Source organism: Anopheles marshallii, chromosome 3, assembly GCF_943734725.1.
Source record: "Anopheles marshallii chromosome 3, idAnoMarsDA_429_01, whole genome shotgun sequence".
Classification (NCBI taxonomy): Eukaryota; Metazoa; Arthropoda; class Insecta; order Diptera; family Culicidae; genus Anopheles; species Anopheles marshallii.
The window spans coordinates 78,759,737-78,773,580 of NC_071327.1; the positions used below are offsets into that span (position 1 = coordinate 78,759,737).

The 13,844-nt window shown below is 44.4% G+C and overlaps 1 protein-coding gene across 1 annotated transcript in view; it reads right to left on the reverse strand.

Moving 5' to 3' along the window:
• Positions 1-1,553: 1,553 nt before the first annotated feature.
• Positions 1,554-13,844, reverse strand: part of LOC128711641 (homeobox protein 5-like) — a 39,437-nt gene continuing 27,146 nt past the window's right edge. Inside the window, exons 3-6 of the mRNA XM_053806524.1 lie at positions 12,558-12,638; positions 9,007-9,204; positions 8,876-8,936; positions 1,554-3,367 (exon numbers count right to left, since the gene is read on the reverse strand). Coding sequence (XP_053662499.1) covers positions 1,554-3,367; positions 8,876-8,936; positions 9,007-9,204; positions 12,558-12,638 — 2,154 coding nt within the window. The remainder of the gene's footprint in view (positions 3,368-8,875; positions 8,937-9,006; positions 9,205-12,557; positions 12,639-13,844) is intronic.

Below are 13,844 nucleotides of genomic sequence, written 5' to 3' on the forward strand. Positions count from 1 at the left end.
TCCGCTCCTGTGTTCGTCCTTCGATCGATAGGAAAATTCAAACAGTACGATCATCTATCCGCTACGATAAATGTATATAATAACACTAACTAGTTCACAACGGAGTCACGACGGCAATGGAACAACGTTTGTTTAAGTAATCCCTGTACTACTAAAACAAGAACTTTCTACAAAGTCGGTTAGCCATATCTGTATATAAACATACCAAACACAAAGATTACCTTCAATCTCGTAAGGACTTTGATGTAGACATTAATTAAGGAACATTATCTAACTTCCGAACACTTTCGGAATAAGGAGTGCTCAGAAAGGAAACCGCAAGATGGGCAAATATAGTATTTTTTGTTTGTAATCTACGCTTGGTAAAAAATATTCTACCTTCTAATAATAGTAACAAAACGCTCACCATGATACAGTAAAACCAAACATTACGAAAAAAAACACATTATCATTTGATGGCGCCTCGTACACGTTGCACTCGCTGATACACACTCCTCATTGATTCGAACGCTCAATGCTGCATATCAATCAATCAAACAAAACATACGTGGTTTGGGATTGTAAAATCTGCCACACACACATACCTCGCGTACACTGATCCGTCACTCAATCCGTTTCTATCTCATTAACTTTTTCTCCAACTCGCACGAGAGAAAAAGCAGAAATATGCGCCACAGTTCGAAGAAAATGCTACAGGAAGGGATGCTTAATTCTTGGTTTTACAAAACCTAATCTAGCGCGTCTAACTCCTCCGTTGGTACAGCGTTTGCAGCCGGTTCCTGTCATTAATTTGCTTCTCACCGAAAAGTTTCCCATTCCGTAAGGGCAAATCCTTGGATGGAAATTAATACCATAAATCGTGGATGCGACAAAACCGCGCGACCTTTTCCCGTTAAGTGCCATCACGCAACACTTCTTCATGGAAGAAATAATCGCACACCACGGATAGTCGTCCCTGGAACCTCAAACAGTTCCCACCGAAAGCTCAGCTTTGTGCCACGGTGATGGCACGGGCACGATGAAAGGAGGTCGTAACAGATGGGTAAAATTCACGAAATACAAGAATCAACAATAACAACCTCACCCGAGAGAAAGAAAGAAAAAAAGAGACACACAAAAGGAAATACAGAACTTATCCAGTTCTAAACCATCATTAGTCGGTTCGAGCGCAATGAAACGGAGGCATTCGGTAGTGACACAATAATTTCTCTCACAAACCACTGCCTTCCACACCACAGGCGCGTATCGACTTGGCCGGCCCAATCCGACACTGGCGACACGCTGCTTCCTGTGAGAAAAGGGGAGCCCATGGAAATGGATGCCGGAGTTAGGGAAGTATTGGAGCGACAGGAAATTCATTCGTACGCCAGCGCGGCGACTTGTTTCCGCCATCACTAATTCACCGTCCCGAAGGACTCTTCGATTCCTTCACCCGGGAAGGGGATGGTTTGGTGGGAGGAATCCTCACGACACAAGACACATTGGCGCCTTCTTATCGGCTTGTCGTGCTATCGCTCTTTTTTATGACGCGTGCTTAGATCTAGTGTTACAGCCTAGTTCCCTGGGTGCTCCAGGATCACGTAGTCCGGATAGGCACCATTGTTGCTGCAGAACGATCGGGGACGCTGTTGCTGCTGGTGGTGGTGATGATGATGACCGGAGCCACCACCATTCGCACCGAACGTTCGTCCCGGTCGGCGACTTCGGTATGCTAACCGATCCTGTGACTTGGCCCGGTGCATCACCATCACCGGTATGCCCGACGGTGTGTTGTTGTTACGCTGGAACCCACCAGGCAGCGCGGGGAAGTTATTGTTCTCCTGTGGGGACGATGGCACCGCGGCTGCACAGTATCCCAGCGGTTTTCCTACTCCAACCGGTCCACCATACTCTCGGATCTGATCACATTGGTTGGCGGTGCTTGGCAGACGCCCACTGCTACCGCTACGCGGTCCAGGTCCTCGGTCTGGCAACCCTGCACCGTGACCATGATTGTTGTTAAGCACGTTACTTCCTCCGGGGCCGTTTCCATTGTGACGGCGTGCGATACGATTCAGGTTGGGAGATCGCGTTAGGTAGGCATTATTCGACGCAGATCCCGCGTCGGAACCCTTGCGTGGATAATGCTGAGGTAGAGGAGGTACTTGCGGCACTGGAGATCCTCGACCATTCCACGAGCCCGGTGTGGCGGGTCCTGCCGATCCGCTACCACTCGCTACAACCACACCGACCAGCGAGTTGCGCTTCTGTGGTGTCGAACTTCCCAGCTGCTGAGCGGATCCACTCAGCAGTAGTAATCGGCGACCGTCATCTTCACCCGGAGTGCCTCCATCAGTTCCGGACGTTCCTCCACGGTAACCGGGACGCCCTAACACCACGTTATTGAAGGGATTGCTGATACCGAAGTTAGCGGCCCGTGCCTGATAGGACGAGGCACTTCTCGGAATGAAGAAGGTGTCGTCCTCGGGATCCGGTGTCCGGTGTCCCTGTATGCCACCATCACCGTACCTTAGAATGCTCACACTGCTGCTGTTCTTGCGCAGTGGGTTGTTGTTCAGGATCGCGGCATGATCTCTCCCACCGGAGGATGTCGCCTTGCTGAAGCTAGAATTCCTGCTAAGACCTCTCGCAGGAACTGTCGGTGGCGGGGACGATTCCGAGCTATCTTGATGCTGCAGCAGGATCACCCGCGATCCACCGCTGTTGATGCTGTTGGTGCTACTCAGCTTGGTCAGCAGATTGCCGCCGCCATTCACGCTCATTCCCTGCAGACCAGCAGCTGTGCTGTTCTGATGGTGGACATTGTGGTGGTTGTGGTGATGGTGTTGGTTGTGGTTGTGGTAGTTGTTGTTGTTGTGAGCATTGTGCAGACTCTGGGGACTGCTGTGGATGTTCGTGAACGTGGATGACGGTGAGGATGAGGATGACAGGAGTGTGTTAGTATTCGAGGGTGAGTGATTGCTGTTACTGGGCGGACCGTGCCCGTTTAGCTTTGCCTTCAGCACGTCACCGAAGCTGCCACTAATGCCGGTGTTATTGCGCATTATTGCCCCGCCAGATGGTGGATTGTTATTGGGCACCGGGTGATTCGGCAGAGATGATGATGGATGTTTGCTCTGGTCTTTGGTGTGATTTGCACGATCAAACCCAACACCACCAGTACCATCTCCTTCCTCTCCTCCTCCACCTCCGTCTATACCACTACCACCATTGCTAGCTGTTAGCAGCAGCAGCTTAGCGCTGCTGGCCGCCTGCTTTAGCTGTGTCGAGTTGGCACTGTTGGTGGTTGGTAAACTACTATAGCTCACGTACATCGGATGCACGGCCGTGTGCTGCGGACTCTTTGCGTCTCCACCCATAAAATCGACTGCAAAATAGATACCGTACCGTGGCGGTAGAGACAGGTTGACAGGTTGTGGACAGGTAGTAGATAGTAGAAGAAATGTGGTGGTAGTAGTAGTAGTAGTAGTGTAGTAGTAGCAGAGTAGTACCAATAGCGAAACGGTACCGATTAGGAGAAAACGAAAGAGAAAAGAAATACAATTAAGAAATGCAAGAAGATGCGAATAAAGATATGTTGGAATGTAACGGAAAAAAAACAGGACCAGCGAAAAACAATCAGAAAAGATGAAGCGTCCGGATACGCGAACCATCCAAAAACGGCATGGGAAAACGAGATAACAGAGAAACAAAACAAAAGAATACAACAAATTTATTCTATCGCTTGTGTTGTGCAATTTCGTGCCGCGAAACTGTGAGATGATGGTTATAAACCACCGTTACAGGAGACATTACATCAAGAGAAGCTAACTTCAACACCAAAACACTGCATCATTCAACAGCACCATTGCTAACTTGCACTTAATATGCAAAAGAAAACAATAACACCTCTTTAGGCTGTTCATCACAATGAAAATGAAATCATGACATGTACCGTGCACGTGCTGATGAATGGAAATGGACGAGGCGAAGTGACGATGTGAATTGTGGTGGTTGAAATTGATGGCTATGACGAAATTTACATACACAGATACAGACGCCAGATTTATGATTTTTTTTTTACATATTGCCTTTGAAAGACAATTAACTTTAAGGGAATATTTTGTTATAAAATGTTGGTAAGAAACACAGCAATATTATTGGACATTATTTACAAAGAGCTTGACCTGTCAGGTGTTATAGTTAGAGATATGCTTGCTTGGACAACATAGACCGGGGTTTCGCTCGAATCATGTCCCAACAGAGCAACCAAACTTTAGATTAAAATGCTAGCCATTAATTATGACATATCACAAGACTTCAACAGTTGTAGAAATGTTTCATAAGCTGGATTCCCAGCAGACTAACCCACGAAACAGTTTATCGTTTGAATCATCAGCTCAATCCGAAGTAAATAAGGGGTATTGATCGTACAATAAAAAAAAAAACCTTCGATTATTGCCTTAACTAAATTGATAGAACAGTTCCCTTTAATAGTATTTGCTTATACGCATCCCATCGGTGCTGAATATTGCATTAATCTCAAAGTCTATACCGTGACCCCAACTGAAGTTTGAAACGGACATGATATGTAGCAAAATATGCATTATGTATTATGCGAGCAAAAATACATTTAACATCGCTCTATTAAACCACACGCTAAAGAGAACGTTTGCTGTCGCTGACAAAAACATTGTATGTTTCAATTCATTGTTCATGCCACAAATGGCAGAATGTCGTCTACTAAAGGTGAGGACTCACCACGGGTCAAGTACGGCATCAATTGCACCTACTGCTCTCACCTATGCTTCGGATGCAACAAAACAGAATGATTATAAACTGTACCGTCTCATATGTATGAAAATTTAAACACCTTCTACCTTTGCTCGCTCCCCTACCGGATGCCCGTTCGTTCGTACTGCTTTGGAAATATGCTTTCCACACTGCCTCTGCATTATGCTGGCTCGCGCACACGGAACGGGTTATGCGGCCTTCAATTATTAATCGTTATTGGCGTCGACTCCTTTGCTTGATCACGGTTTGTGTGCTATCCCAAAACGGTTGAAGCTTTTGTGTCGAACAGCCACACGTAGCACGCCCTCGGGAAGCGCACACGAAGCGGCACGCTGCCCGGAACGGATGATGGGATTTGATCAATTTTTGGCTCGAAATTGATTTTCAACACGAGACAGGTTGCCGTACACAGGGCGAGTGGGTTATAAAAATCAGTGGGTACACCCACAGACGATAAGAAGAATAAACCCCAAACCGGCGGAACGTTTCGTTTCGATTTCGATGTGTTCCGATGTAAGCATCCTTCGCGTTAAAAAGGCGTTAAGAAACCACCGAACGCGGCGAAAGACGTTTGCAACGATACAATTCCACCCTCGGTGGCAAGCAGCAGGATGGATGTGCACCATGAAGAATGCAAATCATTCCCTTTAATCCTTCAGGCTCTTCCGGGAAGGAGCCACTCACGGTAGCGCGGGAGGATTCGGTAGGATGAGCTGGAAAAGCCACAGAGCGCGTTACCTCTTCCGGTGCTCTAAGTGGGTTCGGCATGCACAAGAGAAACACAATTTTCGGTACGATTATAGCTGGGTTTTTGGTTTGTTCCTTTACAACAAAGTAGGGCCAAAGCCAATAAAACGTTAAGAACAAATCCAAGAAAAGGTCTAACTCTATTCCAAAAAGCGATAATTCAACCGTTAAGCATAGATCAGCTCAAAAGGTTAAACAAACGGAAAGCCGAGGCAGTAGTGGATTTGAATAGATTTATCATAAGAAAACATAAAAATCCACAATCCAAAATTGATTGTTCTCCAGCAAACAATCAATCAAAAAGGAGCCCTCGTCAATATCTTTTACTATGTAAGCACTATTTGTTTGTAATTTAAATTGAAAAACGTAAAAATATAATTCAAATAAAAACAAACGCGAAACTTTTTCAATTTAACACAAATTCAAGTCTCCATGTCTTGCAAATTTCTTGCAACACAAGTAAAGAAACGTGAGAGAACGCAAAACTACAAGTCATCCGGAAGCCTACAAAACTACAAACCAAAGTTATACTTTTGTTGACGTCATCCTCAGACACTTCTGGCCAAAAGTCAATCACACTCACACACAACTGGCCCATTTCTACTCTGCTACAAGGCACACTTCCGCTGACACACTCCTGCGGGCACCTTCGCGCGCCATCAAAACACAAAACAACTAGAACTAGCGCAATCCCCAAACACATTCCACACCTTCAGCGGACGGGTCCAGTTTCGCAGGATTACGTGCGCATTTTTTCGCAGAAATGTCACGTTTTGCGTTTGGGACACGGTGTGAAAACTGCAACCGCTTGTCACACTCGGCCGTCCTTTGACCCTCTCGCACAGGGCAAGGAACTATGGTCCGGATGGAAGTGGCGCAGACTAACTTTATGTCATAATCGTGTCAGTTGAGATAATAGTTAAATAGAATTTTCATTTTCGTCATTCTTATTATCTTGCAATGCAAAAATTCTGGCACTATATAATTTATCTTACAAACAAACAATTTAGTCTATTGGGATGAATAATCAATACAGAATGCAATGGACTGCACTTTGCACAAGCATCTCTCCAAAAAATTCCAATCGGAAATAAGCACACAAAACCATCTTCTGGCACCAATTTAACGACAACACGGATGAAGTCACGAAGAAAGGATAAAAATAAGTTCTACCGGGCTTGTTCATTCCGTTTTTCTGTTTTCATCTCGCTGGGAGACTAAAGTAGAGTCTGATGGGGAAACATCTTTTGTCTTCTTTACTCCAACCTCCCCTTACAAACTGGTGTCACCTTCACGCCTAGTAAAGGATGCACCACAGCACTTGGGCAATGCAATTGTGCTGACCTCAGAACCCAGAACCGGCTCCATATCGTGACCCGTGTTAAAGAATCCAAGCTATGTCCTACCGGTCGTGCGACTAGCTCTCACACACGCACACAAACACTACGGGCAGAAGTGTAATATCGAAAAATTTAATCTACATTTATGATGTTGCATCGTTGCGTACCGTGCGTACCATGATGGGCTGTTTGCCAATGTTGGGCCAAATCAGCAATGAAGGAACGGAAGACGTTTTTTGCACACATTTTTCTCCCTTTTTCCCTGCAGCACAGAGTAGTGATGTGAATGAAATATTGCGAATGCGGCAAGATGAAAATAACTCACGTAAAGTGTGCTTTTCTTCCGGTACTGTTGAACCGGTTTATAAAAGTTCTTCGAATGTAAAATTTCAACAAACAGAAAGCTTCAACGAACTGAAAAAAGGAATATTTAATAAATTCATGTTAAAAATTAGTTACAAGGAAAACCCATAACTGTATTAAATTGAAAATAAATTAACACCTTCATACCGTCCCAGAACTCTTTATGGCATATTAATGGCATACACTCCCAAAACACCCACTTTTCACACACCAATCTGGCAATCTTTCTCAAACAGAACAGAAGCCAATTTAAGTGCTGCAAAAAAAGAGTAATTCCAATATCAGCACATGTTTTACGACGCATCAACCCATCCCGGGGAAGAAACGAAGCGCATCTTTCGTTGAATCGCCACGTAACAATGGCCAACCCAATGCTCCGGACGAATCCGGACGTTACGAGGTTAACACGCGCGTAACTAGAATAATTTTCGTCCACTTCCGCGTACTAACAGCTACCTTTTCATAGCAAATGCATGCGTCTGACTCACGGGGGCGTAATTTTCCAACCGTAGTGATTTGTTTCTCACTTCCCGTTGTAACGGCGTACAGCAACCATTGTTCTCTGCGTAAGGTGGTACCGGAGGACTGTAAATGCCCTGTGTACCCGATGGTTGCGGGCCTACTCACACCGAGGAACAAAGACCGTTCAATCAGCCTCTTGTGGATGATGTGTTTTAACGACCGACCGCCAGCTATCAGTCTTTCCGCCGAACGATCCACTTGAGTAATGATACGACCTACAAGTGAGAGACAGTGATGATGCATACTTCCCGCATCGTAAACATACCCCCTGACATCATCCGTATATTAGCGCGTAGACATTTACTTCTCGTAAACTGCAATAGTGTCGTATTTGACATCTTAGAATACGAAAAAAAACAACCTAAACTTAATGTTCAATTAAAAAAGAATGATTACAACTAACTGTAACAATGACACATCGCTATCCACAAATTCTATCTAATACCACCACTAAATACGATCTACTGCCCTAGTTTCATTTTCCTCTGAGCTACACTCCCACATATCTGCGAATGATAGCTACTTGAGAACTAGTTTAAGATTATTTTATTAAGCCCACCGATATGATAAAAGCACATCATGAGACTGCTATTTATGGCTACGAATGCGTACTGGGTATCAGACGCCCCCAGAAAGAACGACCAACGAAACGAATAGAATGGAGAACTTTCTCTGCATGCGCCCACGACGATTTGCTATGCTTCTGCTCCTAATTGGCTACCCGACTCCGATAGCCCGAGCCCAATGAGTGATTACTTTCTCGAACGGATTAGATACGATTAGAACACAAACGGCTAGATACATGCAGCTCGCAAGCCAGGGGTTGAGTACGAACAGATGATGAGATGGTTAGTGATATGAGTGATTATGAGCCTAACAGAGGTGCGCGAATTAGTAGTAATGAGAGAAAGCAGAATGCGAAGCTTTCGCTGCTTCAGCAAATACATATATAAAGGGAAGAGGCAAATTGTTAAATGTCGTTGATGTAACAACGCAACGCAGTAAGTCCAACACGGTTCAACAACAAGAGTGGAAAGGTATCCTACACTGGACGGAACAAGGGACCATGGGGATGAGGATCGAGGGGTTACGGATGGGTTGAAAGCTCCTAACAAGACCCGGTTACTTACAGCTGTCATCCTCGTCGAGAAACGTTTGTCCTAGGCAGATGGCTCCAAATATTCCAAACACCTAGAAAATGAGGAACGTATTAGTTTTGGTTGTTCAAGCCACACATAGATGCACGGGTTTTAATACATACCGCTAGTGCGCAATGGACGCCCGAATGTACCACCTCCACGATGTGGTACTCCAGCAGACAGCCGTCGACCTTTTCCGGTCGCACTGGCCGGTACGGATCCTCCGATGTGACATTGGTGGGGTAGGTAGGTCGGCAACCGTAGCCATTCTCTTCAAACCAGGACACGCTGCCCGTTCCCAAATTCAATAAATCACTATCCTGTTTATTTTGTAATGCAAGCAAAGAAATCACATTAGAAAGTCGGTTGCAGAAGAAGTATATCCTAAATACACAAGAAAGCTTATTATGGAACATAACTTTGAAACAACTTTTTTGAAAAAACCTGCGACACTTTTTAGATTAAGCAAGTTACTATCATCATTAAATATGTCAGTTAGTTGTGGTTGATTTTAATGCATCAAAATGTTGTACAACACGCGGATATGAATCTTTCAAAGCTTTTAAAAAATAAATGGAAATATATTTCAGCCCAAAAACCACATTTGGAGAGCATGTGATAATGCAACCATAAATAATGCCTTATAAATTATCCTTCCGAAATAGAATCACCCGGCCAACCAGACACGGTATGGTACTGTAGCATTAGACTGAAAGCAACAACTACCAAAATATCCTTTTCTCGACCTTTCTACATCAAACCCGAAGGTCAGGCCGCCTTCCTGTGCCAAAGGATCTGTGCTAGTGTTCTTTAACCGATTCTGACTGGCTGACTGGCTGGTGGGAAACTTCTTGCGATGTGAAATCTTTTGATTGACGATGGCAGTGGGTGTCGTAAAGATTTCCGAAATGCCACATAAAACGCACGAAAGTATGGCAATCAAACAGAAGTACTGCAGTAGTGGCATCGGTGTGGTTAAATCCGGGTTGTCCGGATGAAAAAGGTTTTGGAACATATTGGCAAACAGTTTTGAGGATAACTTTGAACGATTTCCAAACATGCTGATTGTCTTGGATAGGGGAGTTCTTTGGAGAGTTAGTTTAATCTTAAATGAACACTGGAAGATTGTACTCAATGTCTTGTTGTATGTAAAACCAATTCAAATAACAGACTTCATTCTTAATTCTCAATATAGACAAGACGTCAAGCAACTGGAAATACGACGGTACACAATGGACCAGGTACATATCAACCTCCAAGCAAAGCCCATTATACTCCATTAAATCGATTGACGGTGTTGCGTGCAACCTATTTTCAACATTCATTGCCAATCACCAATGCAATCGTCAAATTAAATCAGCTTCAAAATGACGATGTTCTGGCGCGAACCTCGCTGAGGCTGTTCTAGTTTACGAAAATTCAATTTCTATTACGATTACATGCTGCAAACACAAAACACATCGAGTCGAAAATGGTACAGCTGTAGCAGAAAATGGACAACCCGTTTATCAACAATCTCTATGGCATGTTGTCGCGTAACCATCCGATGAAAGACGAAACACAACTCACCTCAGACCGGGTGGCGTCTACAGTGTATCGGCATGCCAATGTCGAACAAAGGCATGCACCAGCAAAAAAAACACAAAAGTAGCAGGACACGAGACGAATTCTCGAACCGTGGAACACATCCCGTCTGTGACGTAACATTTTACGACCACCCGCACACTCCATCAGACCGTTGCCGTAGCGCACCAGCGCAGGCAGCGATGCAAAAGGACACCCAAACGAAGGACACCAAACTACTACTGCACGCCGTGCATAACCGTCTTGCCAGCCAGCCAACCACGCTCAGTTGCCCCGTTGGGAGTCGGCCGCAGTTATTTCTGACTGCTGACTTTGCTTTTGCTCTCTTCTCCATCCGAAATACCGTCTGCTGGCTGACTGGTCGCTCGCACGTGAAGGACCTGAACCGACTACATAGTTCGGGTCAAGGTCATTGGAATTCCGCAATGCCACCGAAACACTTTCTCCATCTCATGCTCTCGTATGCGCTCGCCAATGCGCACACTCACTCACTCGTGTGCCGCGAACGTCCTGACGTCATACCGGCATCCAATCAAACCCTGAAGATGTAGGGAGCGCTCTTACTGCGCTAATGGGAAACTGTCCCGAAATGGTTGGGACCGCTTTGGGTTTCGGTGGTTTTGTGGTAATGCTGTTTACCAGACCTGCTTTCGCCACACACAATAGCATCCGAAGGTGAAGAGCGATGGTTTCCAATTATGGAATGTTGCATCGATGGTTGTTTTCGGGGTAGGACTGCAGCAGTCGTTGGCCGGCGACCCTTTTGTTGCCGTCCGCAGAACGGCATCCACTACCGTTGATTGAACCTGGTCATGCAAAGAAACCCGAAGTCATAACCATTTTAGTCTATCGATTCCTGTGGCGAAACGTCCTCAGCAACGATATGGGACGTTGGGATTTGCAGGTAAGCGATGGAAAGTACCTTGCGTACATATCTCAACCCGTAATGAAGCCTAATGGACAGCATTATGGTGAAAACATCGAAAGAGACCCACAGCCTACAGCCTTAGTCCATTGCAGTTCGGTTGATGGCATTCGGTCGAAGATTTCCGCATCTTGGCATGGCTCCAAATAAATAGCTACAAGAGACTCATTTTACTCTGCCCGATGAAATTGCAACAATGCATATTCTTCTTGTTTGGCCACAAATAGTGTAAAGAAGGAGAAAAAAGGAACACAGCAGACAGCAAAGCTGGGCGGAATCGCAAAATAGTTAAAAAAAAAAAGAACGTATGATCGTCTAGACAAGATTTTAGTGCGATGCCTGATGGCGTAGCGTGATGATAACGTTTATCGGCTAATGAGATTACAGCTTGCCATTAGCATTCCCGATACCACCAGCCACGGATAGCAAAGAGTTATCGGAAACTAGTGGATTGCCATTACCTCCATCGAGCCAGCATTCGTGTAACTTCGAATAAGTTGACACAGGCGAGCAAATAAAAAAAGGACACTTCAAGGCAAGAAGTTTATTTATTGGAAAAGTCCACCACTTGGAGCAGGATTTTCTCATTTCCGATCGGGCGATCGATACTGAAACAGCGCACAAGGAGACAAACTTTGGGCAAATGGGCAAGTTGAAAGAGATTCGTTTCCTCCTGATGTTAATGAAGAATTCTAATTACTGTGTAGCGTCAGTATGGTGAAACTTTGATTAAGCCACAGTATGTAGCATGTTGAGCTGAAATGGTTACCCATCTGGGGAGTTCATCGTACAATCACATATTAATTAATAAAAATAGTTCATTTAGAACACGAATTTGGCTGTTGGAAGTTCGATTGTGAAGGTTTTGTGCTTCGGCTATCAGTAGAAAACTACAAAAGTCCTTATTCGATTCTCATTTGGGCCAACCATCCAGCAAAGACACCTAACGTGAAAATTTTTCATGTAAGCCACCGTATGTTGTTGTTCATTATTTTTATAGAGACATTGAGCTGAGAAGCTTTCGTATTTCTTAACAGGCACTATGAACACATTGTAGTTAAGAAATGGTAAGCCTTACTGACATTTACCAAATTAATTTATAAATTTAAAAACAAACTTTATAAACCATAAACAATGTATATGAATCACATTCGCACTACTTACCCTATCTAAAATTCCTATGTTTAGGTAAAAGCAGATTAGGAAGATGTTCCATCCTAACCACAGCAGACTCCACACTGTGTACTGAAATTGATAAAAAAAGGTAGAAATAAATTAAAACTTTGTCCACAACAGTTAAATATTCTTTTTAAATCACTACCAATACCTGCACTGCCAGCAACCAAAACAATAGAAACAACCGCTAAAGATCCATTTTACGACAGTCCAAAGCCATAAAATTACTTCACCGTGTCAAAAAGTCAAAGAGATAAAGATTAAAACAAAAAAAAACAAACACCGGCAATGACATGTAACGAAACATCGTCCATTGTCTGCGGCATCTTCGTCATCTTCGTGCTTGCTGTCGACAGTCTGTGTTGTCATTGAGCTATTAAGTGCCCTGTTTCGGGAAATTGTATGGGATGGAAAACCTTCGCATCACACGCGTTTGTAAAAAAAGGGACGGGGGATGGGGGCGAAATTAATCCCACAAACCGACGCTAGTGACACATTTTCACGTGCTTGTGCGGTTCCGGTGTCTGTTACGGTGGAGGTTGCCACCTCCCCGCATAACAAGACGGAAATGGAAAGCTACGAAAGGGGTTTTGGGTTCGGAAAATTCCGGTACAGCGAAGCTGACTGTTTTGCTCCGGGGGTCTCCTTTGCCGCGGTCATTGTCGTTGTCGTACCGTCATTAGCACGGAGTATGCTTTGCTTTTTTTTGTTCTTTTTAACAAACAAGAGGTCGGGAAACTTGAGAAAAACTCAAAAGAAACCGCTCGTAACGATTTTAACCCTGGAGAGGTGGTTACTTATTGTAAAACTAAAAATAATAATCTGAAAAATATTTTTTTGTTTCTCTTACCAAATTGTTTTATAGAAACATAACGATTGAAAATTTTCTTAGCAATGCTACTTCTTACTGAAGAGCTTTAGCATTTCTTTGTATTACTTCCAAGGGTTAAGAATTCTAAAATTCCTGGCAAAGGTAATGGGTGCAACGTACCGTAACCGAAGCCGCGGATTAGAAGTTCTTCGCTGACACAGCCCTTTTCTTTACGACCCTTTTGCAACAGACGGACCGTTTTGAATGCTTTACGATGGGAAGCGAAATCCCACACCAAATTCCCATCTTTCCCCGTCTTTCCGCTCGAATCGTAACCAAATTACGGCCCACGGCAAGTGCTACAGGGAGCTTCTACCACCGAGGGGGAAAAAAAACACGAGCTCATCATCAGCTTTAACCGACCCTACGAAACCCGCTATCAGTGGGCTGTTGAGTTGCTATAA